This window comes from Danio rerio, chromosome 6, assembly GCF_052040795.2.
Source record: "Danio rerio strain M-AB ecotype USA chromosome 6, GRCz13ab, whole genome shotgun sequence".
Taxonomy (NCBI): Eukaryota; Metazoa; Chordata; class Actinopteri; order Cypriniformes; family Danionidae; genus Danio; species Danio rerio.
The window spans coordinates 11,665,479-11,691,236 of record NC_141026.1 but is presented as its reverse complement, the minus strand read 5'-3'; the positions used below and the strand labels follow the sequence as shown (position 1 = coordinate 11,691,236).

Below are 25,758 nucleotides of genomic sequence, written 5' to 3'. Positions count from 1 at the left end.
CTATTCAAGTGTGCCAAATGTGCTGTTTCCTAAATAAACATGCAAGCAAAGCTGGTGTTTGTATTTTATTTTATTTAATGCTCGTTTCTATGTGTTTCGGATGTTGTGAAGCTGTTTTCAGTATGCAAACTGCCCACAATGTTCTTTGTATGTTTTGTTGTTGTTTGATTTCAGTGCACTTTTTTTCCAGAAATGCTGAAATAAATGAAAATGAAACGTACTTCATTTAAAATAAGAATTACCAGGTAAACAAGGCCCCAGAAGATTCCCTCAGTACTAATATTAGCGGCAATATGACGCCCATACACTAGCGCGCGTGACTGTGGCCAATCGAATGCGAGTGTTCCATCTATTTCGGCATAGTTCCTACATTTCCGCCAATCAGCGCCATGATCAGATGAACTAAGGCGGGGTTTTTCGACAACATAGGCGGAATCTCGCGTCAGTCATTCAGTGATTTGACATTGAAAGTAACGGAGTGCTGAAGCGCTCGTGATGCTGTGAGCAGAGTGTAAGCATGGATGTTTCGACTGTGTTTTTCTTTAATGACATTATATACAATCCATGTATCGATCATCTCGACACCTGAACGCACGGTACGTCTTCAACAGTCGCTATTTTTATCATGTATTTTCTTTTGCGAGATATTCCTGCCAAATGTAGCTATTTTGATGTGTACTCAATGGCCTTGTTTATAAGAAATAACATTTATGTCCATTTCTGAATAGACTTTAACGGTTTTGATGTTGTATACATGTTATTATTGTTGTTGTTATTATTATAGACTACACTTCGCCAGTATCCAGATTTATTTTTCATTTAATTAAAATTAAAAGCAACGATTTGTTGTTATCGTAATTTAAATGATTGTTGATGTGTTATTGTTGTGGTCATTATTAACAGCAATATCCACAATTAACTATAGTAAAACTATGTTTAATTAATAGTTGTCATTTAATTGGAATTTTAGGAACCATGGTTTGGGTAATACAAGTGGGAACAGTTTTCTGTGTTTATTATTTTTATTAATCAATATAAAATATTGATTTAATATTAGCCATTTATATGACTTGTTATACTTGGGTTACAGTTTATTTAGTACATGTTATGTAAAATTTTAATACAGTGAATTCGTTTAATTTCATTATAATATAACATGATTTTTTTTGCACAATAAAATAAATATCTAGTGTATTATAACCCTAAATCAGAAAAAGTCGAGACAGTATGAAAAACGCAAATAAAAAAAAGTTGTGATTTCTGTATAAAACAGCACATTATTTAATGTGTTCCTCGTAATGTTTTTTAATAAACAAATATTCTAATTTTGGTTCTTGAAACACAAAAAAAAAAAAAGCTGGAACAGTAAAGCATTTACTACTTTGTAATGTTGGCATTACTTTCACAACAATTAAAAGACATCTAGGGGCTGAAGACACCAAGTGATGAAATATTTCAGGTGTAATTTCGCAAACACGTCTTAAGGTAGGCAACAGTATGAGGTCTTCGTTGTTGCATTTTGCACTTGAAAATGCGCCACACATTCTCTATTGGAGACAGGTCAGGACTGTAGGCAGGCCAGTCACCTGTCTCTACATTTGCTGCCTGGACTTTTTGTAACGAGTACAGAATATGGTTTTGCATTGTCTTGTTGAAAAATGCATGGGCGTCTCTGCAAAAGAAGTCTCTGCAAAATCTCGATGTACTTTCCAGCATTAATGGTGCAATAACAGAAGTGCAAGTTACCTTTGCTAAGGGTACTGACACAACCCCATATCATACTAAACCCGTTTCTTTTAGACTTGTTGCTGGTAACAGTCTGGATGATCCTTTTCTTTTTTTGGTCTGGATCACACAGCATCTATTTCTACCCAAAATACCTGAAATACTGATTCATCTGACCACAGTACACATTTCTGCTGTGTGAGGGTCCAAAGTTGCTTCTGATCCAAGAGAAGTGGACTGTGCTTCTGAACACTGTTAACATAGGGCTTTCTTTTGGCACAGTAGAGTTTTAACTGGCATGTGTGGATGTCATTACGAATGTGGTACTTGACAAAGGTTTGCCAAAGTAGTGCTGAGCCCATGTGGTGATATCGCAATATGCCACCTGAGGGATCAGATATCACAGTTGTTCAGCGTAGACTTGCGCCCTTGTCTTTTCACTCTGAAATTCCTCCCGATTCCTAGAATCTTTTAATTAAGTTTTGCACGGTTGAAGGTGAAATATCCAAATGTCTTCATATCTTTCTTTGAGGAACATTGTTTTTAAACAATTCATTCATTTTCTCAGGTATTTGTTTGCAAACTGGCGATCCTCAGCCTATCTTTGCTCCTAAAGGACTAGACCTTTCTTGGATGCTACTTTTGTACCAAATAATCCTTAAAGTCACCTGTTGACATCACCTGTTTGAAAATGCATCATAATTTAACCAGTTTACCTGATTTCTTAGAATATGTTGCAGGTCTGAGTGACAGGAAAGGATGTATATTTACAAATGAAATGAAGACATGAAATATTTTGTGTTCATATTGTCTGCAGTGAAATACAAGTCAAAGTAAATTTGGAAACCACTACTTTATTTTTTCATACTATACTGTCCCAACTTTTCAGATTTGAGGTTGTATAATAAGGTTGCTATTAGGCTTGGGCGGTAATACGGAAGAATGGTATACCATGGTATCTAAAAATAGCAACGGTATCAGTTTCAATACCGTTATACCATCATAAAAACAATGCACCTATTTAGGAGACAAAGAATAAATGTTAAATATAATTTATTTAATGGCTAAAGAGACGTATGTGTGGTCGTCATCACGGGACAGCGTGGAGGAGAAAGAGAGAGCTGGGGAAAGATGGTGAGGTACAAACTAAGTGGCTTGGTCTCGAAAAAAACACAACTTCTGCAGTTTGGCAGTATTTTAGATTTCGATCAAACGAGAAGGTAGAGGCGGTAAATACGGACGAGGCAATTTGCAAATTGTGCAACAAAAGTTGACCGCGAGAGATGGAAATATCTCAAACCTAAAGTTGCATATACCAAACTACTGGGGATGCACCGATATGGATTGTTTGGCTGATATCGATAACCAATAACTCTTCAGACTTGGAGGCCGATAGCCGATATATATAGGCCGAAAATTATAAATATTTCAAAATGTTATATTTTTATACAGCAAACTTCGTAATATATTGAACTGCTCTTATGAACGGAATAGTCTATATTTAAAACAAACAAGCTATAATTTCAAAATTGCAAGGTGATCATATAGACTAATATTCACGATTTCTCATAAATCACATGCCAAAAATAAATTATTTCCTTTTCTTTATTGCAAATTAACATGCAGCTTGACTGTTGCATAAAAAATAGGCTAAATAACAAAATGGGATTTAATCAACAAGCAAGTTTAATATATTTAAAAAAAAGGACTGAAATCAGCTCATATGTTGTTGAATAAAACGTGTTACAGTAATGTACATATGAACAAATGTGTCATGTCCGAAAAAGCCTTTTTTAGAGGTGTTTTGACAGTTCAGAGCCACCGGACAAGCGAAAAGCTGAATACAGATTATATTACTTGAGAAAATGCGGCATAAATTCATCCTGTTCGGCGTTTTAGATTCTTTTGAACATGTAGCTGCTGCTTGTCAATCAGAAAACGCTTCTATGTTTGTTCTTGCTGTCTATTGCAGCAAAAATGATCGATGAAAAGTTTATAATAAACCGTTGAGAGTTATAATCAATATGAATATTCCGATTAAACTGAATACAATCTTACATCAACAACACATGGCAAGCAAGGCATTGATAATAACAAATAATCATATTAGATTACAAACAACCCAACGAGTTGTTTAGCACGTGTGCATCTCTGCTGTTATGTTTACACAAGTAATATTTTTTCCTAAGGTGATTTCAACAAAAATACACAATGACACTATCAAACATATCTACAATGATGAGGAATACAGTTACTTACTGAGTTATTAACGCACAGCAATACCACATGAAGAAAGGACGGACTTTGAAGGAATAAACAAAGTGAGGAGAGATCCATTATAGTGCACTGAACAAGTCGGAAAAAGTTCCACCTACGCATGCGCGAGGCGGGCAGTTCTGTACAATTACGTAATTTATCGGCTTAAAGATATCGAACTAATTTAGACATCGGATCGATAACGATAATCTCAAAAATAGCATTTATCGGCCGATAACGATATGGCCGCCGATATATTGTGCATCCATAGAAACTACCATCTGCTAACTGCTGCGAAGATGAACTCGACTTCACTCAGTGCAACAGTTTTATTGCCTCCTGATGCAAGACCAACAACATCTAGGTCCACCGCCAGCCGATGGTAATAGGGGCCTTCGGGAAAACAACAAAAGAAAAAAAGGGACAGTGTTAGTCGGAAAACCTGTACTGATGTAGTGACAAAATACTAGACGAAGGAAATGGTCTCTTTCCACAAAATGGGGAAAAAAAGGTCCTTTAAGGACATAAAATAAAATTGACTTGTGTGCACGAAAACTTCTGGCCGTTTATGTTAATTCAGTTCTGTTTGACTGTTGTATTTGCACTTTTTTATTTATAAACTGCTATTTGTTGCTAAGAAATGTTGTTAATATTGTTGTGCATGCTTTTTTGTTTTTGTTTCAGTTTTAGAGTTTGGTATTCAGTTTCTAAACAGTTCAGGCACAAGCCAACAGTTTAATGATGCTGTCTGAGTCTTACGTAATAATTTTTTATTATTCACGGTAATGCCGTATACCTAGGTCCAATAGAGAGAAGGTTTGACGGTATCAAAATTTAGAGACTGCCCAAGCCTAGTTGCCATAGAGCGTCATAAGCAGCAATATATAAAGCAGTGTCCATGATTTCACATATTTTCATCTTCTTTCTGTATCATTTTTAATTCCAGCTTTCTGATCTGCACCATTAGCTCATTTCTTTATCATCATGGAGGGCCAGTATGTGTCCATCCATGGCCTTAACGTCACCCACAGCCCTCTCGGAGCGCCAGCCATGTCCATAGACAAGCTTTTCCCTGCCCTGCTGGAGTGCTTCGGCATCATCCTGTGCGGTTACGCGGCAGGTCGCAGTGGCATCATCAGCGCGGCGCAGGTCAACGGTCTGGGCAGCTTTGTGTCGTGTTTCGCTCTCCCTGCGCTGCTCTTCAAGAACATGGTGCAGCTGCAGTTCCAGCACGTCGTCTGGTCTTTTCTGTGGAGTGTTTTGATCGCAAAAGTGTGCGTGTTCACGCTGGTGTGTGTGCTGACGCTGCTGGTGGCTGATCCTGAGAGCAAGTACAGTAAAGCTGGGCTGTTTGCTATCTTCGCCACGCAGAGCAATGACTTCGCTCTGGGATATCCTATAGGTGAGGACCTGCTCACACACATATGCAAGCATGCAAATATGCAAAATGAGTTTTTCCAGAGAAGGCAGTGTCTTCTTTTTTAATATATTTATTTTTCAAACAAATCAGAACGAAAAACACTTTCAAATGACAACATTAAAATAGGAAAATACAAACAATATCAGTTCCTAGGTAGCTGGATACAGTCTTAAAGGTCCCATGAAGTGCTTTAAAATGTGCATTTTTATTCAGTGTTAGACCTGATCTCAACTGAAACACGAAGAGAGGGTGTGACATGGTGTAGCTCCTCCTCTATTTAAAAACAGCCAATAGCATTTTGCTTTATCACCACTCTCAGTAAAGGTGGTTGAGCTCCAGTGCATCAAATGAAAAGCAAATAAAAAGCATCTTGAAGGGGGCGGGGCATGTCAGATACTTGGGAGCTTTTGATTGGTTATGATTTGATGAGAATCTGAAGTATGAGGTGTCGTGAAAAAAAAACGCTGATCCATTTAGGCGGAAGTAAAAAACTGCAAGCTCTACATGTTTATATCAGTTTTATATTTTCTAAACACAAATGTTGTCTGTTTTGGAGCATATAGATATCTTAGGGTTGAACAATACTAACATCTAAAAAACTTTTTTTTTCAATTTCATGGGACCATTCATACATTCATAAGTATTTATTTTTTTATCAGATGCTGCCATATAAGGGTCACATATCAAAGATCAGAAATCTCATAAGGGAGGATTCCGGATACATATAAATAAAAGCACCAGGGGCGGACTGGCCATAGGAAGCACAGGGACATTTCCCAGTGGACTGATGTCAGTCTGGCCTGCCAACGTGAATCTGGCCTGCCCAGACTTATGATCGATAAACAAGGCCATTGAATACAGATCCAAATATGTACATTTGACACAAAAATACAAAATATATACAGTGCCTCCAGAAAGCTTTCATAGCACTTGACATTTTCCAGATTTTTCTGTCATAGCCTTATTCCAAAATAAAATAAATGTATTTATTTCCTCAGAATTCTACACACAATACCCCATAATAAAAATGTGAAAAAAAAACATTTTTTAAATTGTTGCAAATTTATTATAAATAAAAAAGCTGAAAAAAAAACACATGTACATCAGTATTCACAGCCTTTGCTGTGAAGCTCAGGTACATTCTGTTTCCACTGATCATTCTTGAGATGTTTCAGCAGCCTAATTGGAGCTCACCGGTGGTAAACTCAGTGGATTGGACATGAATTGAGGTATACACCTGTCTATATAAGGTCCCAGGGTTTACAGTGCATGTCAAAGCACAAACCAAGCATGAAGACAAAGGAATTGTCTGTAGACTTCCGAGACAGGATTGTCTTGAGGCACAAGGCTGGGGAAGGTTACAGAAACATTTCTGCTGCTCTGAAAGTTCCAGTGAGCACAGTGGCCTCAAACATCCGTAAGTGGAAGATGTTTGGAACCACCAGGACTCTTCCTAGAGCTGGCCGGCCATCTAAGCTGAGTGATCAGGGGAGAAGGGCCTTAGTCAGGGAGGTGATCAATAACCCGATGGTCACTCTGTATGAGCTTCAGCATTCTTCTGTTGAGAGAGGAGACCCTTACAGAAGGACAACCATCTGTGCAGCAGTAAACCAATCAGGCTTGTATGGTAGAGGGGCCAGACGGAAGCCACTCCACGCCTGAAATTCTGCAAAGAGGAATGGGCAAAAATTGCCAAAGACAGGTGTGCCAAGCTTGTGGCATCATATTCAAAAAGACTTGAGGCTGTAATTGCTGCCAAAGATGCATCAACAAAGTATTAAGCAAAGGCTGTGAATTCTAGTGTACATGTGATTTTTCAGGTTTTTATTTTTAATGAATTTGCAACAATTTAAAAAACTCAATTTTCACATTCTCATTCTGGGACACGTTTAGTTAGCCATACCTTTTTTACATAAATAATTGCATAATAATAACATTGTTGAGATATGGATGTAGATAAGACGTCTCATTTTGCATTCGGCATCAAATTAAATTTACAAAAAAGGTATTCCACATAAATAGTTCACAATCATGTTCGATGCAAGTGCTCATTCATATAATTTTCCTCGAAATTAAATTGCAAATTATGGGTGAAATAGTGATAGATCATTATTCAGTGTAACAGTAAAATTCAAATGGTATACTTGACCAATACCTATAAATGTATAAAATTGACAGTTCATTAATATTTTAGGGCTGCTCTGTGACAATACAGTCTGTAAATATGTTTCAAATTATTCTTGTTCTAAAAATGCATGACAATATTTATGTGTTATTTAAACTATTGCTGTTATACTGAATGATATAGTGAGTGTCCTCTGTAAATCAGGGTGAAAATGCCTAATAATAATAATAAAAAAAACACATTGTAATGTATAGGGAAAAAATAACGCTGCATATGTTTATTGATTTGATGCTTGGAATACCCTTTACATATTCGACTCTTATTTATATGACTAAACAAATGTCAACATGAAGTGTAAAAGGACTTCTCAGGGCCTCCTCATCTGAGATGCAGACACAGAAAAGCTGTTATGTGATTGATGATGAGCTGGGGTTGTTTCTGCAGTGGATGCGCTGTACAGAAACTCTCACTCGGAGTATGAGCAGTACATCTATCTGGTGGCTCCTGTGTCGCTGATGCTCCTCAACCCTGTGGGCTTCGCTCTGTGTGAGATCCAGAGATGGAGACACAGCAGTGATCCAAACTACAGCAAACTGCACGTCATCTTCACCGTCACACTGCAGGTGTGTATTCATCATCATCATCATCCAGAAGTTTGTTTTTTATACAAAAAACTCATCTAGATTTAAACGGATGAGTTTTATTATTTTTTTATTGTTCAGGCGATCTCCATGTCTAGCAGGATCACTTTTAGCTTAGCTTAGCATAGATCATTGAATCGGATTAGACCATTAGCATGTCATTCAAAAATGACCACATTTTTTTCGATGATTTTCTTATTTAAAGCTTGACGATTGTGTAGTTACATTGTGTATTAAGATGGACGGAAAATGAAAAGTTGCTGTTTTTTTGGTTGATATGGAGAGGAACTACTCTTATTCCAGAGTAATAATTAAGCAACTTTGCTGCTGTAGCAGGTGAAAGGATATTATGCAACACCTGAAAATAGTCCCCAGCACCAAGCCCTACACTTGCCCCACTAGTTATATTCTGTGTAATATCATTGTACCTGCAGCAGCCATAGTACAGAGGCAAATTTCTTGATTATTGCTTTACAGAAAGAGAGTATATTGTAGTTCCTACTCATATTGACATAGAAAATAGCATCTTTTCATTTTCCGTCGATCATGGTACACGCTGTCATTACAGAAGAGTCAAAACTTAAGTAGGAAATTTTGATCATTTTAGAAATGTCAGACATTTTTGAGTGAGAGGCTAATGGTCTAATCCGATTTAATGATTTATGCTAAGCTAAGCTAAAAGTGCTCCAGGGCCCGGTTTTTCAAAAGTAATCCACTAGGATTTTGCATAAGGGATTGGATCAAATCTTGAAAATGGGTTTTTCAAAAGAAAAAACGGATTACATAATCGGATTAGATCACGTAATCCAATCTTGGTTTTGATCCGGATCAAAACTTCAGTTTGTGTTTTTCAGACCTTTTTTGTAGGATTTGGATCACTTTGATCCAAAAAACCTGGATTAAACTGATCCCATCAGAAGGGTGGATTTAGCGTGGATTTCATGCCCATAATGTAATGAAAACTTTAAAAAATTATTAAATAAAACTAAATTTGGATCATGCAGTATCTTACGAGATATACTATTTATTCATAAGGTTTTAATTTTATTTGTTCATCTGTCAGGCTATAGTGATTATAGGCTTTAACGTACTTAGCCTTTCAGTATATGCCTACAGCAAAATAGAAAGAGTTTGGCCTCATAAAATAATCCCCCAAACAGCTGTGAAAATTTACCAAAAACAATACATTTTATTCTGTTACTAATTGATACATAGTCCAAGGAATATATATATATATATATATATATATATATATATATATATATATATATATATATATATATATATATATATATATATATATATATATTCATCACAATGGAAAATATTTTTGTGTTTAGAATATTTATCAGTGATGCATGCAATGATTACAGAATAACAAAAAAATGCAAAGAATGGCAATGCCTGATATTTGAAATCACTTTCAACAATTGCAAAAAGAGACTGGGCAGAAGTTCATCTTCATCTGGCAAAGGAACAACTGACTCTGACCAAACTGCAGCAAACCAAGACCACACTTGAGATCTGCCTCCTAAAGAATACGCTCAGACAAGCTGCTCCCTCCACTTCAGATGAGGAAGTCTGACATTATTGTGGAGGTTTCAACATTGTCTTTTTTTTATTCAATACATCTATATTCGAAACTTACTATAAATATCCTCAATGTACAGTGTTGTAGATCTCAGATGAGTGGACTGCTGGAAGAGGATGGGGTGGGGTTTTTCCTGCTTTTATTATTTATTATTATAATTATTTTATTATTTATAAAATTTTCTTAGTTTTCATTTCAAATAAAAATAAAATTATATTTACCCCACACTGGCTATTCTAGTTGTTGCTCTTTACATAGGCCTATCTATCGATCTACATTGTGATTAAGCACTGGTAATCCAGATTTAGTGATCCTGAAAAGTTCCTATCCGGATCAGATTGATCCAATACAATGTTGCTTTGAAAAACTGGCTCAAAAAGTAAGCTGGATTACGTGATCACGGATCGCAAAAACAGGATTACTAAGTCCGGATCAATTTTATCCGGATTAAACCTTTTAAAAAACCGGGCCCTGGAGATCAAAAATGGTAAAACTCAACTGTTTAGATCTAGGAGATGTGAAAGTTAACTCTATTTTCTGCCTTTTTAAAATCCTTTTCCTCTGTTTTCAGGTTTTGAAGAACCCAATAGTCTTCATGGTTATGGTTGGAATTGTCTCTCATTTTGTGTTTGGAGGACGAGTGCCTGTTTTACTGGGAGAGTTTGTTGATGGACTGGCAGATTCCTTTGGAGGGGCGGCTCTCTTTTATTTGGGCCTGAACATGGTGGGACAGATGAGCAAACTCACGCGTTCCACTGGCGTCTCCCTCATCCTGCTCATCACTGCCAAACTGTGAGTGAAAGAGGGCTGAATGTGAAGTGTTGTGGCGTCATGGCCTGTTTGACTAATTGACTGTAGTTTTGAACTCCACACTGTTTAGAGCAGGGGTGCTCAATCCTACCTTCCTGTACAGTTTAGCTGCTACCCTGATCAAACCCACCTGAACCAATTAATTAGGACCTGAAATCCACTTGATAATTACAGACAGGTGTGTTTGATAAGGGTAGCAACTGAAATCTGCAGGAAGGTAGATCTCCAGGAACAGGATTGGCCACCCCTGGTTTAGAGCTATTCGTGATTGTGCTAGTTAAAATAACCAATCCCTTCAGACATACATATAAACACATTGATAATTCCATAAGTCAATTGTTTTTCAACCCTGTTCATGGAGACACACCAACAGTATATACACTAACTGACTAAAGTCTTGTCGCCGATCCAAGTTTTAGGAACAATAAATAATAACTTGACTTCTAGTTGATGATTTGGTATCAGAAGTGGCTAATATGAAAGGCAAAGGCCTCTAGATTACTCTTATTTTACCAAAATAAAATATGATCATGCCTTGATTTTTAATGATTTAATTAGGACAGTTAGGTCTGACTTATCTTAGACAAAAGTCTTGTCACTGCACAGAAATAATGTGCAGTATACAATATAACGACATGTTTTAAAGAAGTAATATTGTGTTTGACTCTCATGAGTTTGGAAGACTGTGTCCATACATCTCTGCAATGACTCAAATAACAAATAAAAGTAATGCTTTCTCCTTCATTTTACCCCAGTCATGCTCAATAATGTTCATGTCTGGTGACTGGGCTATCCAATCTAGGAGCACCTTGACCTTCTTTGCTTTCAGGAACTTATTAAAAATGTGAACTTGGTTCTAATACGTTTAGCTGTGAAACAGGCAAGATACATCATTTGAAAGACTACGTCAAATTTATTTATGATTAATACATAAACCTGATCACTGTGTATTCATTCATTCATTACGTTTTCTTCAACTTAGTCTCTATTTCAGTGGTCGCCACAGCGGAATGAACCTCTAACTATTCCAGAATATGTTTTATGTAGTAGATGCCCTTCCAGCCACAACCCAGTATTGGGAAACACCTATACACACTCACATTCACACACATTCACTAGGGACCATTTTAGTTTATTCAATTGATCTATAGCACATGTCTTTGGAATATAGGGGAAACTGGAGCACCCAGAGGAAACCCACATGGACACAGGGAGAACATGCAAATTCCACACAGAAATACCAACTAACCCAGCCAGAGGCAACAGTGCTTACCACTGAGCCACCGTGCCGCCTCACGGTGTATTTAAATGGATAATTCACCCCAAAATGACAATTCTGTTGTCTTTTCTCACCTTCCACTAGTTTCAAACGATTTGAGTTTCTTTCTTCTGTTAAACATAACAAATAACATATTTTGAAGACTCTTTCCAATATCTTCTTTCATGTTTACCAGAAACAGAAACTCATAAACCTCATTTGAGGCTGAGTAAATGCTGAGTAAATGTACATTTTTGGGTGAACTATCCTTTTAAGACAAATGTGGTTTATTAGTAACTTTAACATATAATGTTTTGTTTTTCTCTTACTTTTACTCTGCATATTTATTTTTTACCAGCAAATATTCAGGTTTTTTATTTCTGTTTAATCTGTATAATGCAAATGAATTTTAAACACAATTACAAAAATCATGAATATTAAATAAATGTTTTTTAAAAGTTGTTGCATGCAATGTAGGCAAATCTCTGATGGCGTGTTTGTGTTTTACAGACTGGTTATGCCTCTGATGTGCAGAGACATGGTGGAGCTGTTAGATGCTGGTAACTCCAGCTCAGCCAATCACTCCAGCTTATCTGATTATGCTTTCCTTTATGGAGTTTTCCCCACCGCTCCCAGTGTGGCCATCTACGCTGCGCAGTACAACATGGAGCTGGAGGTGGTAAGCAATAAATGAATCACTCCAATTATTGATGCTTTGTAACATTTGTCCGACAGAAATCAGAGTGTGTCTCTGTGTGTCTCTGTGTGTGTGTGTGTGTGTGTGTGGCAGGTGACCTCTGGTATGGTCATCAGCACGTTCCTGTCGGCGCCCATCATGTATGTGTCTGCGTGGCTTTTGACCATTCCATGGATGGAGGCCTCGTTCCTGGTGAAGGAGCTGCAGGACGTCAGCTTTAACATCAGCATTGTCTGTCTGATAGCACTGGTGAGTGTGTATGTGGGTTTCTCTCTTTTCTATTCTGGTGCATATCTGTTTCTTAACAATTTTGGTTTATGAACTAGTATTATTTTTAGCTATTCTTTTCTGTTTTTATTTAAAAAAATATATAATAATCAAATATAAATCAAATGGTGTAAAATTAGATTATTATAAAATTACATACACACACACACACACACACACACACACACACTTGTGGGCTAAAAAAAAATTAGAAGGGGAACCCTTGGATTTGCTATAGCCCCAGAGTCCAATGTGTTCTTAATCCGGCCCTGCCCGCATTTGCATACATACACTGTACAAAACAAACAACAAATCAACACAAAAACACTTTCAAAGAAGAGAATTGCATATTTATGTAATTTTAAGCATTTATGCATTTAATATTTATGTGTTTTATTAACTATGATGACTTCTGCTAAGAAACCTGGACATCTGAAAATGGTCTACTCTATTCTATTCTATGACATGGTTCCTTTCTGTTCCCTCTTGTTTACTTCTCATTCTCTACTTTCCTATTTCTGTTCTGTTCTATAATTTTTCCTCTCTTCCAAAGTTTCCTATGGTTCATGGCTGATTTTATCCTATGTGGTTGTTTACTTTTGTCTATTCGATTCGATTCTATTCGATTCTATTCTATTGGACTGTAGGGGAAACCGGAGCACCCGGAAAAAACCCATGCGAATGCAGGGAGAACATGCAAATTTCACACAGAAACGCCAACTGACCCAGCCGAAGCTCGAACCAGTGACCTTCTTGCTTTGAGGCGACAGCACTACCTATTGTGCCGCCTTGTTGCCCTCTATTCTATTCTATTCTGGTCTATTGCAGATTGCTATTAGTGTTGAATGATGTGGTTTAATGCGTAACCAACATACATAGGAATGTTAAGAGGCTTAGAAATCAAAGGGTTTACATAAAAAAGAGATGAAATGTCTGATCCATAAAACAGAGGGATACAGAATCTGGATAAATAAATGTTTAAGGGTGTGTGTTTATATTTGTGTGTGTGTGTTGTAGGTTTGGACCCTTGCTGTCATGCTACTTAGTAAGAAGTTTCGGAGGATGCCACATATGTTTGCCACAAATCTGTTTTTAGCACAGGTACATAATCTATACATACATCTCTTTCTCTACACACAGTTGAAGTAAAAAAAAAAAACGGAAGGAATTTTTCAAAGCATTTCCGATAATATTTTTTCCTCTGGAGAAAGTCTCATTTGTTCTATTTCAGCTAGAATAAAAGCTGTTTTTAATGTTTTTAAAAAATATTTTAAGGTCAATATTATTAGCCCCCTTAAGCTATATTTATCTTTTTATTTAAAAAGTCCTTTACCCTTAAAAAGTCATCAAACTGAAATGTGATCTTTATTTTTATCTGTTCTGCAGCTCCTAGCTTGTATGTCGATGCTCTTTTGGAAGTTTGTCCTAAAGCAGGGCAGCGTATTTGGCCAAATTCTCACCTTTACACTACTTTATGGATCTCTCTACACCACCTACGTGTGGACAGGTAACAAACCCTCATAATGTCATTATAATGTGATAATGTCGTTTTCATTGTGTGATTTTAGACATCTTGTTTATGTTGTGGAGTTGTAGAGATGTTTAGCAGTTGTGTAGATATTGTGTTGTAGGTCTTTTGGCGTTCTCACTTACTTTACTGGGCAGAAATGAAAACTTGAAAGTGAAACCCATCGTGTTCATCATCTTTGGATGGGGGTGAGTGTGTATATAATGTGGTTTAAATACACTACCTGACAAAAGTCTTGTCGTCGATTCCAGTTGTAAGAGCAACAAACAATAACTTGACTTTTAGTTGATCGTATGAAAAAGTGGCAGAAGGTAGATTTTTTCAGATGAATCATCTGTTGAACTGCATCCCAATCATCACAAATACTGCAGAAGACCTACTGGAACCTGTATGGACCCAAGATTCTCACAGAAATCAGTCAAGTTTGGTGAAGAACAAATCATAGTTTTGGGTTATATTCAGTATGGGGGCGTGCAAGAGATCTGCAGAGTGAATGGCAACATCATCAGCCTAAGGCAGGGGTCAGCAACCCATGGCTCTAGAGCCGCATGCGGCTCTTTAGCACTGCCCTTGTGGCTCCCTGGAGCTTTTTCAAAAATGTTTGAAAATGGAAAAAGATGGGGGAGGTTAATATATTTTTTTGTTTTAATATGATTTCTATAGGAGGACAAACATTTTTAACGTTTTCAAATGCTGTCAAAATGTGTAGAATTAATATTTAATTTCAACATTTCTGTCAGCGAAGATTTGCCTCATAGCCTGCGACACACGTTTCTATCAGCAGGGTTGTTCACAGTTCACAGATGGTGACTACATGAAGGAGTCATTCATCAACATATTAGAACACCTATTTGCAAACTTTAAAAACAAAACCAAGATAATACAAAAAAATAAAGACATACCTTTCTCCGCTAAGACAGTGAAGGAAAGGGCTATTAAAATGGTAGGTAACATCACCGATCAGCAAACCAAGGACATTAATTCAGTGCCAGCATACTCAATTGCCTGTGATGTGACCGATATTCAATGCGCTTTTATGCAGGTATGTGAACTCTGATGGGCCGCAAGAAGAAATGATCGAATTAATACCACTGAAAGACCAGAGGCTGTGCTGAAGTGTTTAAATGACAACTAAATAAACACCAACCACCTGATTTCAGTGGCTATTTAATCATGTAGGCTCATTATGTATTTGTAGCCAATTTAGTCATTTTTATAGTAGGCTAATATAGCTAATATAGATACATACAGCATGTGTTTCCTTCCTTATAAGGCTTATATAAGGCTTTACATTTTTTGTGGCTCCAGACATATTTGTTTTTTTGGTCCAATATGGCTCTTTCAACATTTTGGGTTGCCGACCCCAGGCCTAAGGTATCAAGACATTTGTGCTGCCCATTAAAGTGCCCAAACCACAGGAGAGTCTAAATCCTTCAGCTGGACAGCGCTCCTTCTCATACTTCAGCCTCCACAAGAAAGTTCCTGAAAGCAAAGAAGGTCAAGGTGCTCCAAGATTGGCCAGCCCAATCACCAGATATGAACATTATTAAGCATGTCTTGGATAAGATGAAGGTGAAAGACGAATACAAAGACTCTTGATGAGCTCTGGGAGTCCTGCAAGAAAGCTTTCTTTGGCATTCCAGATGACTTTATTAATAAGTTATTTGAGTCATTGCAGAGATTTGGATGCAGACCTCCAAGCTCATGGGAGTCAGACACAATATTAATTCTTCCACTGCACCATGACTTTATATTCGTTACTGTACATTATTTCTGTTAAGTGAAAAGACTTTTGTCTAAGCAAAGTCAGACCTTACTGTCTTAATGAAATAGTTAAAACTCAAGGCATGATCATATTTTATTTTGCTAAATTAAGAGTAATCTAGAGGCCTTTGCCTTTCACATAAGCCATTCTGATACCACATGATCAACTAGAAGTCAAGTTATTATTTGTTGTTCTTAAAACTTGGATTGGTGACAAGACTTTTATCAGGTAGTGTATATCTGTGTATTTATTCTTTCGAAAATGAATCTAATGTTGTGTTTAAGAAGATTACGCTTTGAAACTGACACAAAATTATACAGCAGAACGTTTATAAATCATAATCTTTTGTGTTTTAATCCTTTGTGTGAACAATTTAGAATTCCTTTTCTGACTGTGGGCGGGCTGCTTATGATCGGACAAAGAATGAGTGACAGCTTAGACCCCGCCTTCTTTTATGGCAGTGGGCAGGTAGGTTGTAACAGTTATTCGCCAGTTCATACATGATGAATTCCCATTTATCTTTACCTCTGTCTATCTACCCAATCAGATTGTGTCCACCGTGGTGGTTTTAGGCTTCAGTATTGTGCTGGGTGGTCTGTCTCTGATGGGATTGAGCCGGGGGGCTCAGGAGGAGCAGAACTATCAGGCCTTAGATCAAAACTCCATCACAGGTGCATCAGAAAATTCCAGACACCTCCAGACAGAGAACCAGAATTCTTCTGATGTGGATCAAACACACACAAACACAGGTAGATTCAGCATATAAAGATGAAGTCAGAATTATTAGCCCTCCTGTATATTTTTCCCCAACTTCTGTTTAACAGAAATAAGATTATTTTCAACACATTTCTAAACATAATACTTGTAAAAAATGATTTATAATAACTGATTTATTTACTTTGCCATGATGACAGTAAATAATATTTGACTAGATATTTTATAGACACTTCTATACAGCATAAAGTGACATTTACAGGCTTAAGTAGGTTAATTAGGCAAGTCATTGTATAACAATGGTTTGTTCTATAGACAATCAAAAAAATATTGCTTAAGGGGGTAATATTTACCTTAAATGGTTTTAAAAAAAATTAAATAAAACAAATAAGACTTTCTTCAGAAGAAAAAATATTTATCAAAAATACTGTGAAAGATTTCTTGCTCTTTTAAACATCATTTGGGAAACATTACAAAAAGAATCAAAATTCACTTCAACTGTATTTATATTTATGGCAAGTTGTAGCATTCTATAAAATGCACCAGTATATTTTTGTCATGTTATTAGTACTTATATTTTTAGAGACTTCGATAAGTACTAGTTTGTGTTCATTAGACATGCTATTTGTGCGTATTCTGTAGTGTTAGTACCGTTTAAAAATATGCTAGTATTTCTTCATTAGATACTAGTATACGTTTAATACAGTGGTTCTCAACTGGTTTGGCCATGGGACCAACATTTGTACATTGTCACCAACCCACGACCCAAATTTTTAGGAACTATAATATAATTTTAGGAATTATAATTAATTTGTATTTATTTGTTAACATACAGAAGTAGTGACAGATAAATCATAAGGAAACCACCAAGACTTACAAATAAACAATATTTTATTATTGTCATTTAACAAAATGTCTCAAATTATAGAAATATTACAAAGTAAAAACGACAAATGCTTGGTTTCTAAAAGTGCTCTTGTGAGCGCACATCACTACATATGACACACTGAGGTTTTAAACCTTTTTTTGTCATCAATATATGTAAATCCACACTTTATATATTCGGTGTCAAACTCCCGCTTCAACATATTGGTTGCTATAATTAAATAAAATTTTTCATGTCAAACGGTACAGTTGTCACTCGCGCATTTCAAAATAAAAGTCTTGTTTAAGCAAAATAAGTAAAAAATCTAACATTTCTTGTTTTTTTGACCACACACGCTGTGTAAAAATGTTCCCCCACCAGTTGAGAAACACTGGTTTAAGATATAATAATAGTTATTTGTTAGGTACTAGTTCTTAGAAACTAGTATAAATCGTTATTAGTAAAAAATTCTTATTCTACCAGTCATAATGGCCTTTGTTCAGCTCAATAAAAAAACATATTACTGAAATAAATATCTGGTATATACAGTAGTAAACCTAGACTAGCATGTTCTGAATAAGTACTAGTATCTGTTTAATAGGTACATGTGACTAATTAATAAATACTCGTATTTTAACAAGGTATTAGTATCTAAAGAATAAGCACTAGTTGCTAATTAGTGAGAGTTTTTAATGAAAAAGATACGAATTGCTAAAAACAATGAAGTACTAGTACAACGAAAATATATACTACTGTGATTTAAATTAAATGTTTAAACTGATTGCAGTAGAATATCTGCATATATTTAATAAGCAGCAGCAAAGCAGCTAACTCTGGAACATAGATATAAATATTAGATGTCGCCTACCCTGTTGGTGTTGTAAATTGGAAGGAATGCGTCAATAGAGCCGCCATTTTCATACAGGGTAGCGCTCCATTGAAATGAATGCGAGACCAAGGTGCAGTGGAGGACTGTGGTCAATCAAAGCCAGAGAAATACAAAAATATGCATATATCTATGATCGGGAGTTTACCCAGTGGTCATTATGCAAATATTTTTTTAAATTATGAAAATTTTGATTTTCCATTACTTTTCTACATTAACGTAGAATGCAGGGGCATTCCTCACAAAGAGCAAATGTTTGTGTGCATGGAAATGTTTCTGGCACTGCAGTATCTTGTTGTCATATTTCATTTATATTGTTTGCTTAGTTTATTCAACAAAACTACCATAAGCTTAGTATTTAGTGTGAGTTGGTGCTACTTTGCCTTATGGTGAATGCAGTAAGTGTATTTATCATTAGTAATGTTACCTGTTTAGCACAAAAGATCATTACATACAAAAGCGTAAAAAACTAAATTGTACCTATGAAATGTTCTGCCTTTGTGCTTTGTTTTCTTTGTTTGCTCGTCATTACACCCGTACACAGCGCTAAACTCCAGCATCTTCACGTAGTAACACTGTCTTGACTAGTGCGGTTGAATGACATTTGTCCTGGGAGCACTGTACAAATGTGGCGGCGCTATTGACCCATGCTCGGGGTCTGTATGTGATATCTAGTGTATATATCTATGACTATGAAATACTGTAGTTATCCTTAATATAAACATTCATCAATATACTCCACCTTGTGTCATTCCAAACATGCTTGGCCCTGTCTGGAGTACAAAATGCAGTTTTTAATGTTGATCAGTTTTTTCAATGTGCTTAAAGATGAACCATGTGCCAGTTCTTAGTCAATATCTTTGCTGAGCGTTTACTGCAATTTTTCAAAATAGTTACAAACATGTAACCAATCCTATCAACTTACAGATGTTTGTTGCAGTGAACCCATGCCAGATATGATAGCCGGGCATCTGAACGACTCACCAGTGCCTTCAGCAGGTGAGTTTTTTTTTGTTTTTGTATCTATTCTTACACTTACCAAGTCATTAAATGAATAGTTCACCCAAAAATGAAGCTTTACTCACAATTTGCTCATTGTAAAGTGGTTTCAAACCTTTATGAATGTATTTTTCTGTTGAACAAAATATAATATATTATATTTTAAATAATGTTGGAAACTGCTAACCATGGGCATCCATAATAATTTACTCTTCCTCTTTTGTTCAACAAAATGAAAATATTTTGAAAGATTCCTGTGAGGGATGGATTTAGGGATAGAGTAGGTCAATATGTATTGAGTGTGTCATTGTGCTAATCTTATAAGATACGATACTGATTTAATTCAGAATCGTAATTCAAACAAAAGTGACTCAAGATTAGATTCAAATGTTTCATTCACACAATTCATTTTTTGGGTAAAACATCTGAAGTCAGGGTAGTGATTTTATTCACGGCACCTCATGCTAATACTACAGTTTCACATTAAATCATTACCAATCAAATGCTCTCTAGTATCTGACATGCCCCGCCCCTTTCAAAAGGCTTTCCTTATTTGCTTTTCATTTGATGCGCAAAACAAAAACAAAACGCTATTGGCTGCTTTTTTAAAAGGGGAGGAGCTACATTATGTCCCACCCTCTCTTCATGTTTTAGTTGAGATTATGTCAAACACTAAATAAAAATGCACATTTCGAAGCACTTCACAGCACCTTTAAGGCAAATGTGGCTCATGGTTGCTTAGCAATGACAGACACCTCAAAATCGCAATGAGCTGATGATTGAGCTCGAAAACCACTCACACAAATATACAGTAGTTATTAACGTGTTAGGGGTGGGGCCATGCTTGGTGGTTCCATTGCGTTATCGAGCCATTGTTTTAGTCCCGCCCTAAAAATACTGAACACAGAACGGATCCGAGTTGGGTACATTTATAGAGCAGCAAATGGGAGAGTACTTTGAATATTTAGTTTTTAATCCTATTTGCTCAAATAATAAAAGAAAAACGGTAACACTTTACAATAAGGTTCATTAGTTAATGCATTTACTAACATGAACGAATCATGAACAACACATGTACAGCATTTATTAATCATAACTGAACATTTACTAATGCATTATTAACATCCAAGTCCATGCTTGTTAACATTAGTTAATGCACCGTGAGTTAACATGAACTAACAATGAACTACTGTATTTTCATTAACTAACGTTAACTAACATGAACAAATACAGTAGTAAATGCATTTTTCATTGTTTGTTCATGTTAGTAAATGCATTAATTAACATTAACTAATGGACCTTATTGTAAAGTGTGACCAGAAAAACAAATAGAAGAACATCAAATTTACTGTCCTGTCCATAGACATTTCATTACAAACACCTATAATTAGTTTTTTGTAATGCAAAGATGATATAATACAAAGTATATCTTTATAAATGTACATAAACTAAACAAAAATCAAGATATTAAAAACTTTCAAGGACCACTAAATGGGGTTCATTGGTGAAAAACTGTTTAACTCCACAATTCAGTACTACATGCATCAGAGTCTTTGTAGGTAGAGTCGGAGCATTTCTCAAAATACTCTTCACCAAGATATTAAGTGTTGCTTGATTGGACATAAGAGAGTGTTTCTGTTGCAGGGATTGTCCTGGGCGAGGCATCAAGTTCTTCGCGTGTGCAGGAGGAGAGGCAAATTGCTCGACATGTGCTCCTCTGTCTGCTGCTCATCGTCAGCATGCTTGCTGTATGTCCACCCCACATGTAAAAAATACACATGCATATGTTGATCAGCTGATCTTGCATTTGGGACTGTTTATTTGTTTATTTCAGAACCTGTCCAGCTGCCTGTGGTGGTTGTTCAGTGCTGATCCAGGACGACTTTACCTCGAGCTGCAGTTTTTTTGCGCTGTAGCCAATTATGGACAGGTGAACACCGTCTCATTGTAGATGCATATGAAGAGCTACTGTAAAAAAAAAGATTCAAATAATTCTAATACTTTTTCTCCACCAGGGCTTTGTTTCCTTTGGTATTTTTGGCTTGGATGAGCACCTTATTATTCTTCCATTCAGAAAGAGGTAAATCAGTTATAAATGTAGACTTTTAAAGTGGCCGTTTGGATCGTCTCGTCAGCTGTGCTGTGTGTCTGTAGGCTGGCGGCTCTGTGTGGTTTCAGTCAGGAGGAAAACCTTGAGCCTTCTGCTGTTCCTGAGGAAATTCGACTGACCTGCACTCAGTTTGTGAGATACCACAAAGATCAGTGTGTTCAGGATATTGTTCGCAACAGAGGGTGAGAAATCAGGAACAAAATGTCTTGATGTGTTTTTTAGGCTACGTTCACACTGCAAGGCTTAGTGCTCAAATTAAATATTTAGAAATCCAACTAAAATAAACTGTCATATAGGATTTCACTTCGTAAAGGACTGGCTGAGATGCTCCAACAAACTGAATAGTCCCTCAGAAGACACATCTTAACACTTTTTTTTTGTTAAATTATGTATATATATATATATATATAAAACACACACCCCATTTAAATCGTTTGACATTTTCCTGTGTTTTTTCTCTCTTGATGGTTTCTCTCACTTTCTCAGGGGGTCGACTGAATCTCTCAGCAGACCTGTGGGTGAATCCTTCCTTTGATTGACAGGAGTCACTGTTATTTGAGCAGTGCATTCATTGGCTTCCTCTTGTATGTGGGTGTGGCTAAAGTAAAAGTTGTGGCTTGGCTTTCAGGACACAGTCGCAGAAGAACATCCTACAACACTCGAGTCTTCAAACTACTTGTGATGCTGGCTCATAAAGGGATGATGTGCTCTGTCTCCACATTTGTGATGTGACACAAGCCCAAGCTGGAACTAAATAGACTGAATTGTGTATCAGTATGTGTTGTACTTTTTTAATTACTATGCATGGCATGCAGAAAGCACAGACGTCTCCCTTTATCCCTTTCCTGCACATTCAACAGCCTTGCTCTGTTCCAAACCTAGGGAGTTCCCTATTGAGGCAGCATTTAAAGGGTCACGAAACACTAAAACACTTTTTTTTGTGACGTTGACAGTCATTTATGTGTCCCACACTGCTAAAAACACTGTTAGGACATATATATTTCACTAATGCGTGAAATTGGTTATTTTTACGTTATTTCGAGCAAAATTTGAAGCTAAATCACGACGATTAGATCCTTGTGTGAATTCCAGCATGGAGACTGGATGTCTGTACCGGTGGGTACAACCTGACGTCTTTGAGATTTCATTATTAAAGCTGCGGTCACACTAGGGTTTAAGCTTGCGAACTTCTGTCGTACGCCGCTGCAAGAAGGGGCGGGATTAAACAAGATGATTAGACATTTTAAAATGCGAGCGATTGGTCCATATTTTAAATTTCTGTCCAAAGAGGTCATGTTTTCATCCTTGATTGGTCTCACGCAAACAAGATGATGCGATTTCGCTGGTCAGAGTTCACCAAACTTTAACTTTGAAACGCAGTAAACTACGAAACTTGACGTACAAACTTGCGTTTTCAGTCTTGGCGCACGAACTTGCGTTTTCGGTCTGACGCATTCACGTGTGTTTGAGTGGAAGTCTGTGGGGAGAAAAGTCCAGTTTGACCGCAGCTTAATTCACGAGAAAGACTTGGTTCGAACCAATCAGCACACACTATTGTAATTGAGGTATAACTTCATTAATATGAATGATAGCTTCGAAGACCACCCGTGATTATAACAAGTGAAAGAAGAATTGTTTGGAGACATGGGTCGTCAGTGTTGCGTTTATAAAGGTTTTGTTTTCATTTTCTCAGGATGAGGGCACCGATCGCGTATGGGCCCACATTTGTGGATTACAGTGGTCTGCTAACATGCGACAAAAATATGTTCGGAAGGAACATTTTTACCCAAGAGCTTTTCGTATCAGGAAATGGTGAAATCCAGATTTGCTGCACGTCTCCTTGTAAAAAAGACAGTTGGTGTTGATTGTCCTTTCTACAGATTTGGTAAGTGTGTGATCAGTGTTATTTGTTTATGTTTAATCAGAGGCAAAGTAAGCTAGAATCATCAGCGGTACTCTTTCAGTTTTTAAACACAAATCTTAATCAAAAGGATTTAGTTGCTAAGTTTACAGTACAGTAATCTCCCTACAATATTATGGAATAAAAAATATGCTGTAAATGCTGCTCTCGGAGTGTAAACAAGTAAACACCTTAATCAAACTATTACCGTTGTGTAGGATTTTCGCTGCGTATGATTTTCGCCGCATTTTGTGACAGTATGGTTTATACACACACACGACTGTTTGACGTTATTGTTTGCACCTCCTGAGTCTCTGCATCTGTCGAGAAATGCAGAGTTTTTTTTTTCTCCAATTCGGCGTGCGGTATCAATTCCATTTAAACACTCTTCCAGCAGTTCATACTGACATCCAATATCTCGCTTGTCACGGGGCATGCATAAAATTTTCCTCAAGGAAATTGAAAGTGCCGAACTGCAGTTGAAGTCGACAAATTAAGAATGAAACACCCAAAAGTACATGAATTACATGGGGGAAATGTGGATAGCGAGGCAAGGGTGTTAATCGAATTATGTGTCATAACATGTAAAACAGGATCATTAAAGGAACAATCAAAAAGCAACTCATGTAAACACCTTCATCATATTATTGTCTTATTCAGATTAAAGCAAATAATTCGATTACTGATGTCCATGTAAACATAGTAACTATCTCCCCTGCATCTGTATTTGTTTTGCCTCTGTGAAAATCAGCGTGTGCATGTACTGAAACTCCCCTTTTCATGTAAAACCTTCTCTCTTTTGCCACTCGACACTCCATTCTAAACAAAGCTGGACCCACTTTTCTGACTTTTTTCAAACTAGAGGTGTGAAAACATCCTGCTGAGACAGGGGGGTTTCGTGACCCTTTAAGGCATCTGACGGATGTGCTGTTTTGTAAGGTGAGCAATCTTGTTGTGTTGCATCTTAAAGGTTTAAGGCAGCATCACATGCATCCTTTGAAAATGCACTTTCTTTCTGAAAGATCTTCTCGATATGTATTTACTTTCTAAGAAGAAAATATCCCAGAATACATTGATATAACTAAATCATATTTAAATTTGAGACAGTGGATGAGGTGAATTAAAAATATAGTTTTATTTTATGTGCAATTCATATTCTGCTGATGTTGAACGCATTGCACATGCTGAACCATGTAATGACTGGGGTTTCAAAGGAGCATGGATGCTTGCTTTTTATTGTAAGCTGCCTTTTTAGGGCTCTGTTTTGGACCGGACGAAAATATGTTTGCAGAGATCTAAATATGCACTAATTATTATAGTTACATTAATTAAATGTAACTAAAATGGTGAATGAAACATCCTCACAACCTGCTGTCTACACAAGTGCTGCAAAACGTCTGACTGGGATTTTAATGGTATGCTTTGTGTTACTTGTGAGCCTTGTCGGGATGATAAGACTGTATGGCCTTGTAGCAAAGCAATACAAGTCATGTTTACAAACCGAAAAATGATCACGTGTGAGGTAACCGAGACGAAATTCAGGACAATCTCTGGAATTTACAGCAGGGTCACTTTATTTTCAGTCTACAGCACTGTTTATGTACCGTCATGTGGTAAATCTCCCTCATCTTTTTGTGTACGGTTAATTTGTTTTGCTGGTGTGAATCTCTATAAGTAATTATATTTATGTTTCTGTGAAAGTACAGCATAACTTTATATCAAGATATGTGAAAATGACATTAGAAAGCAGGAGCAATGATAAAACATTTCTTTGTTTTGTTTATTTCTGTAACGCTGATCACAATAAATTGAATTAAAAGACAACTACATAGCGAGATTGTTTAATTATTTTAGAAATGTTTAAAAGTGAAAAACCTTGATATACAGTTAAAATCAGAATTATTAGCCCCCCTGTTTATTTTTTCCCCCCGATTTCTGTTTAACGGAGAGAAGATTTTTCAACACATTTCTAAACATAATAGTTTTAATGGCTCATTTCTAATAACTGATTTATTTTATCTTTGCTATGATGACAGTAAATAATATCGTACTAGATATTTTTTCAAGACACTTCTATACAGCTTAAAGTGACATTTAAAGGCTTAACTAGGTTAATTAGGTTAACTAGGCAGGTTAGAGTAATTAGGCAAGTTATTGGATTACGATGGTTTGTTCTGTAGACTATCGAAAAAAATAGCTAA

General features: G+C 36.5%; 1 protein-coding gene and 1 long non-coding RNA gene across 11 annotated transcripts; one reads left to right on the top strand and one right to left on the bottom strand.

Moving 5' to 3' along the window:
• Positions 1-452: 452 nt before the first annotated feature.
• On the top strand, positions 453-25,381 carry gpr155b (G protein-coupled receptor 155b). 10 transcript variants are annotated; one of them, XR_015493239.1, is made up of 20 exons: positions 453-596; positions 4,928-5,383; positions 7,971-8,149; positions 10,330-10,550; positions 12,337-12,505; positions 12,617-12,772; positions 13,808-13,891; positions 14,177-14,297; positions 14,422-14,506; positions 16,461-16,551; positions 16,631-16,832; positions 19,476-19,547; positions 21,192-21,295; positions 21,382-21,477; positions 21,563-21,627; positions 21,702-21,839; positions 22,144-22,171; positions 22,286-22,431; positions 23,351-23,542; positions 24,420-24,496. XR_015493239.1 is itself a non-coding variant. In XM_087256756.1 (18 exons), the coding sequence occupies exons 2-18, from the start codon at positions 4,966-4,968 to the stop codon at positions 22,337-22,339; spliced, it is 2,280 nt and encodes a 759-aa protein (XP_087112882.1). In that variant the 5' UTR covers positions 453-596; positions 4,928-4,965; the 3' UTR covers positions 22,340-25,381. The 10 variants fall into 10 exon arrangements, 7 of the variants coding, with proteins under 7 accessions (XP_087112882.1, XP_087112881.1, XP_087112880.1 ...); XR_015493238.1 differs by having other exon boundaries at positions 23,351-25,381; XR_015493240.1 differs by lacking the exons at positions 22,144-22,171; positions 22,286-22,431 and having other exon boundaries at positions 14,408-14,506.
• On the bottom strand, positions 19,979-21,776 carry LOC147843384 (uncharacterized). Its single transcript, XR_015493367.1, has 2 exons — positions 20,839-21,776; positions 19,979-20,592 (listed from the first exon to the last, which is right to left on the bottom strand). It is a non-coding gene; the product is annotated as an uncharacterized LOC147843384 (long non-coding RNA).
• Positions 25,382-25,758: the final 377 nt, after the last annotated feature.

Coding starts and splice junctions, on each gene's coding strand:
- gpr155b (XM_087256751.1), top strand. CDS start 4,966: ATGGAGGGCCAGTATGTGTCCATCCATGGCCTTAACGTCACCCACAGC. Junction 10,551..12,336: donor CTGCTCATCACTGCCAAACT/GTGAGTGAAAGA, acceptor TGTGTTTTACAG/ACTGGTTATGCCTCTGATGT. Junction 19,548..21,191: donor CTCACCAGTGCCTTCAGCAG/GTGAGTTTTTTT, acceptor TTTCTGTTGCAG/GGATTGTCCTGGGCGAGGCA.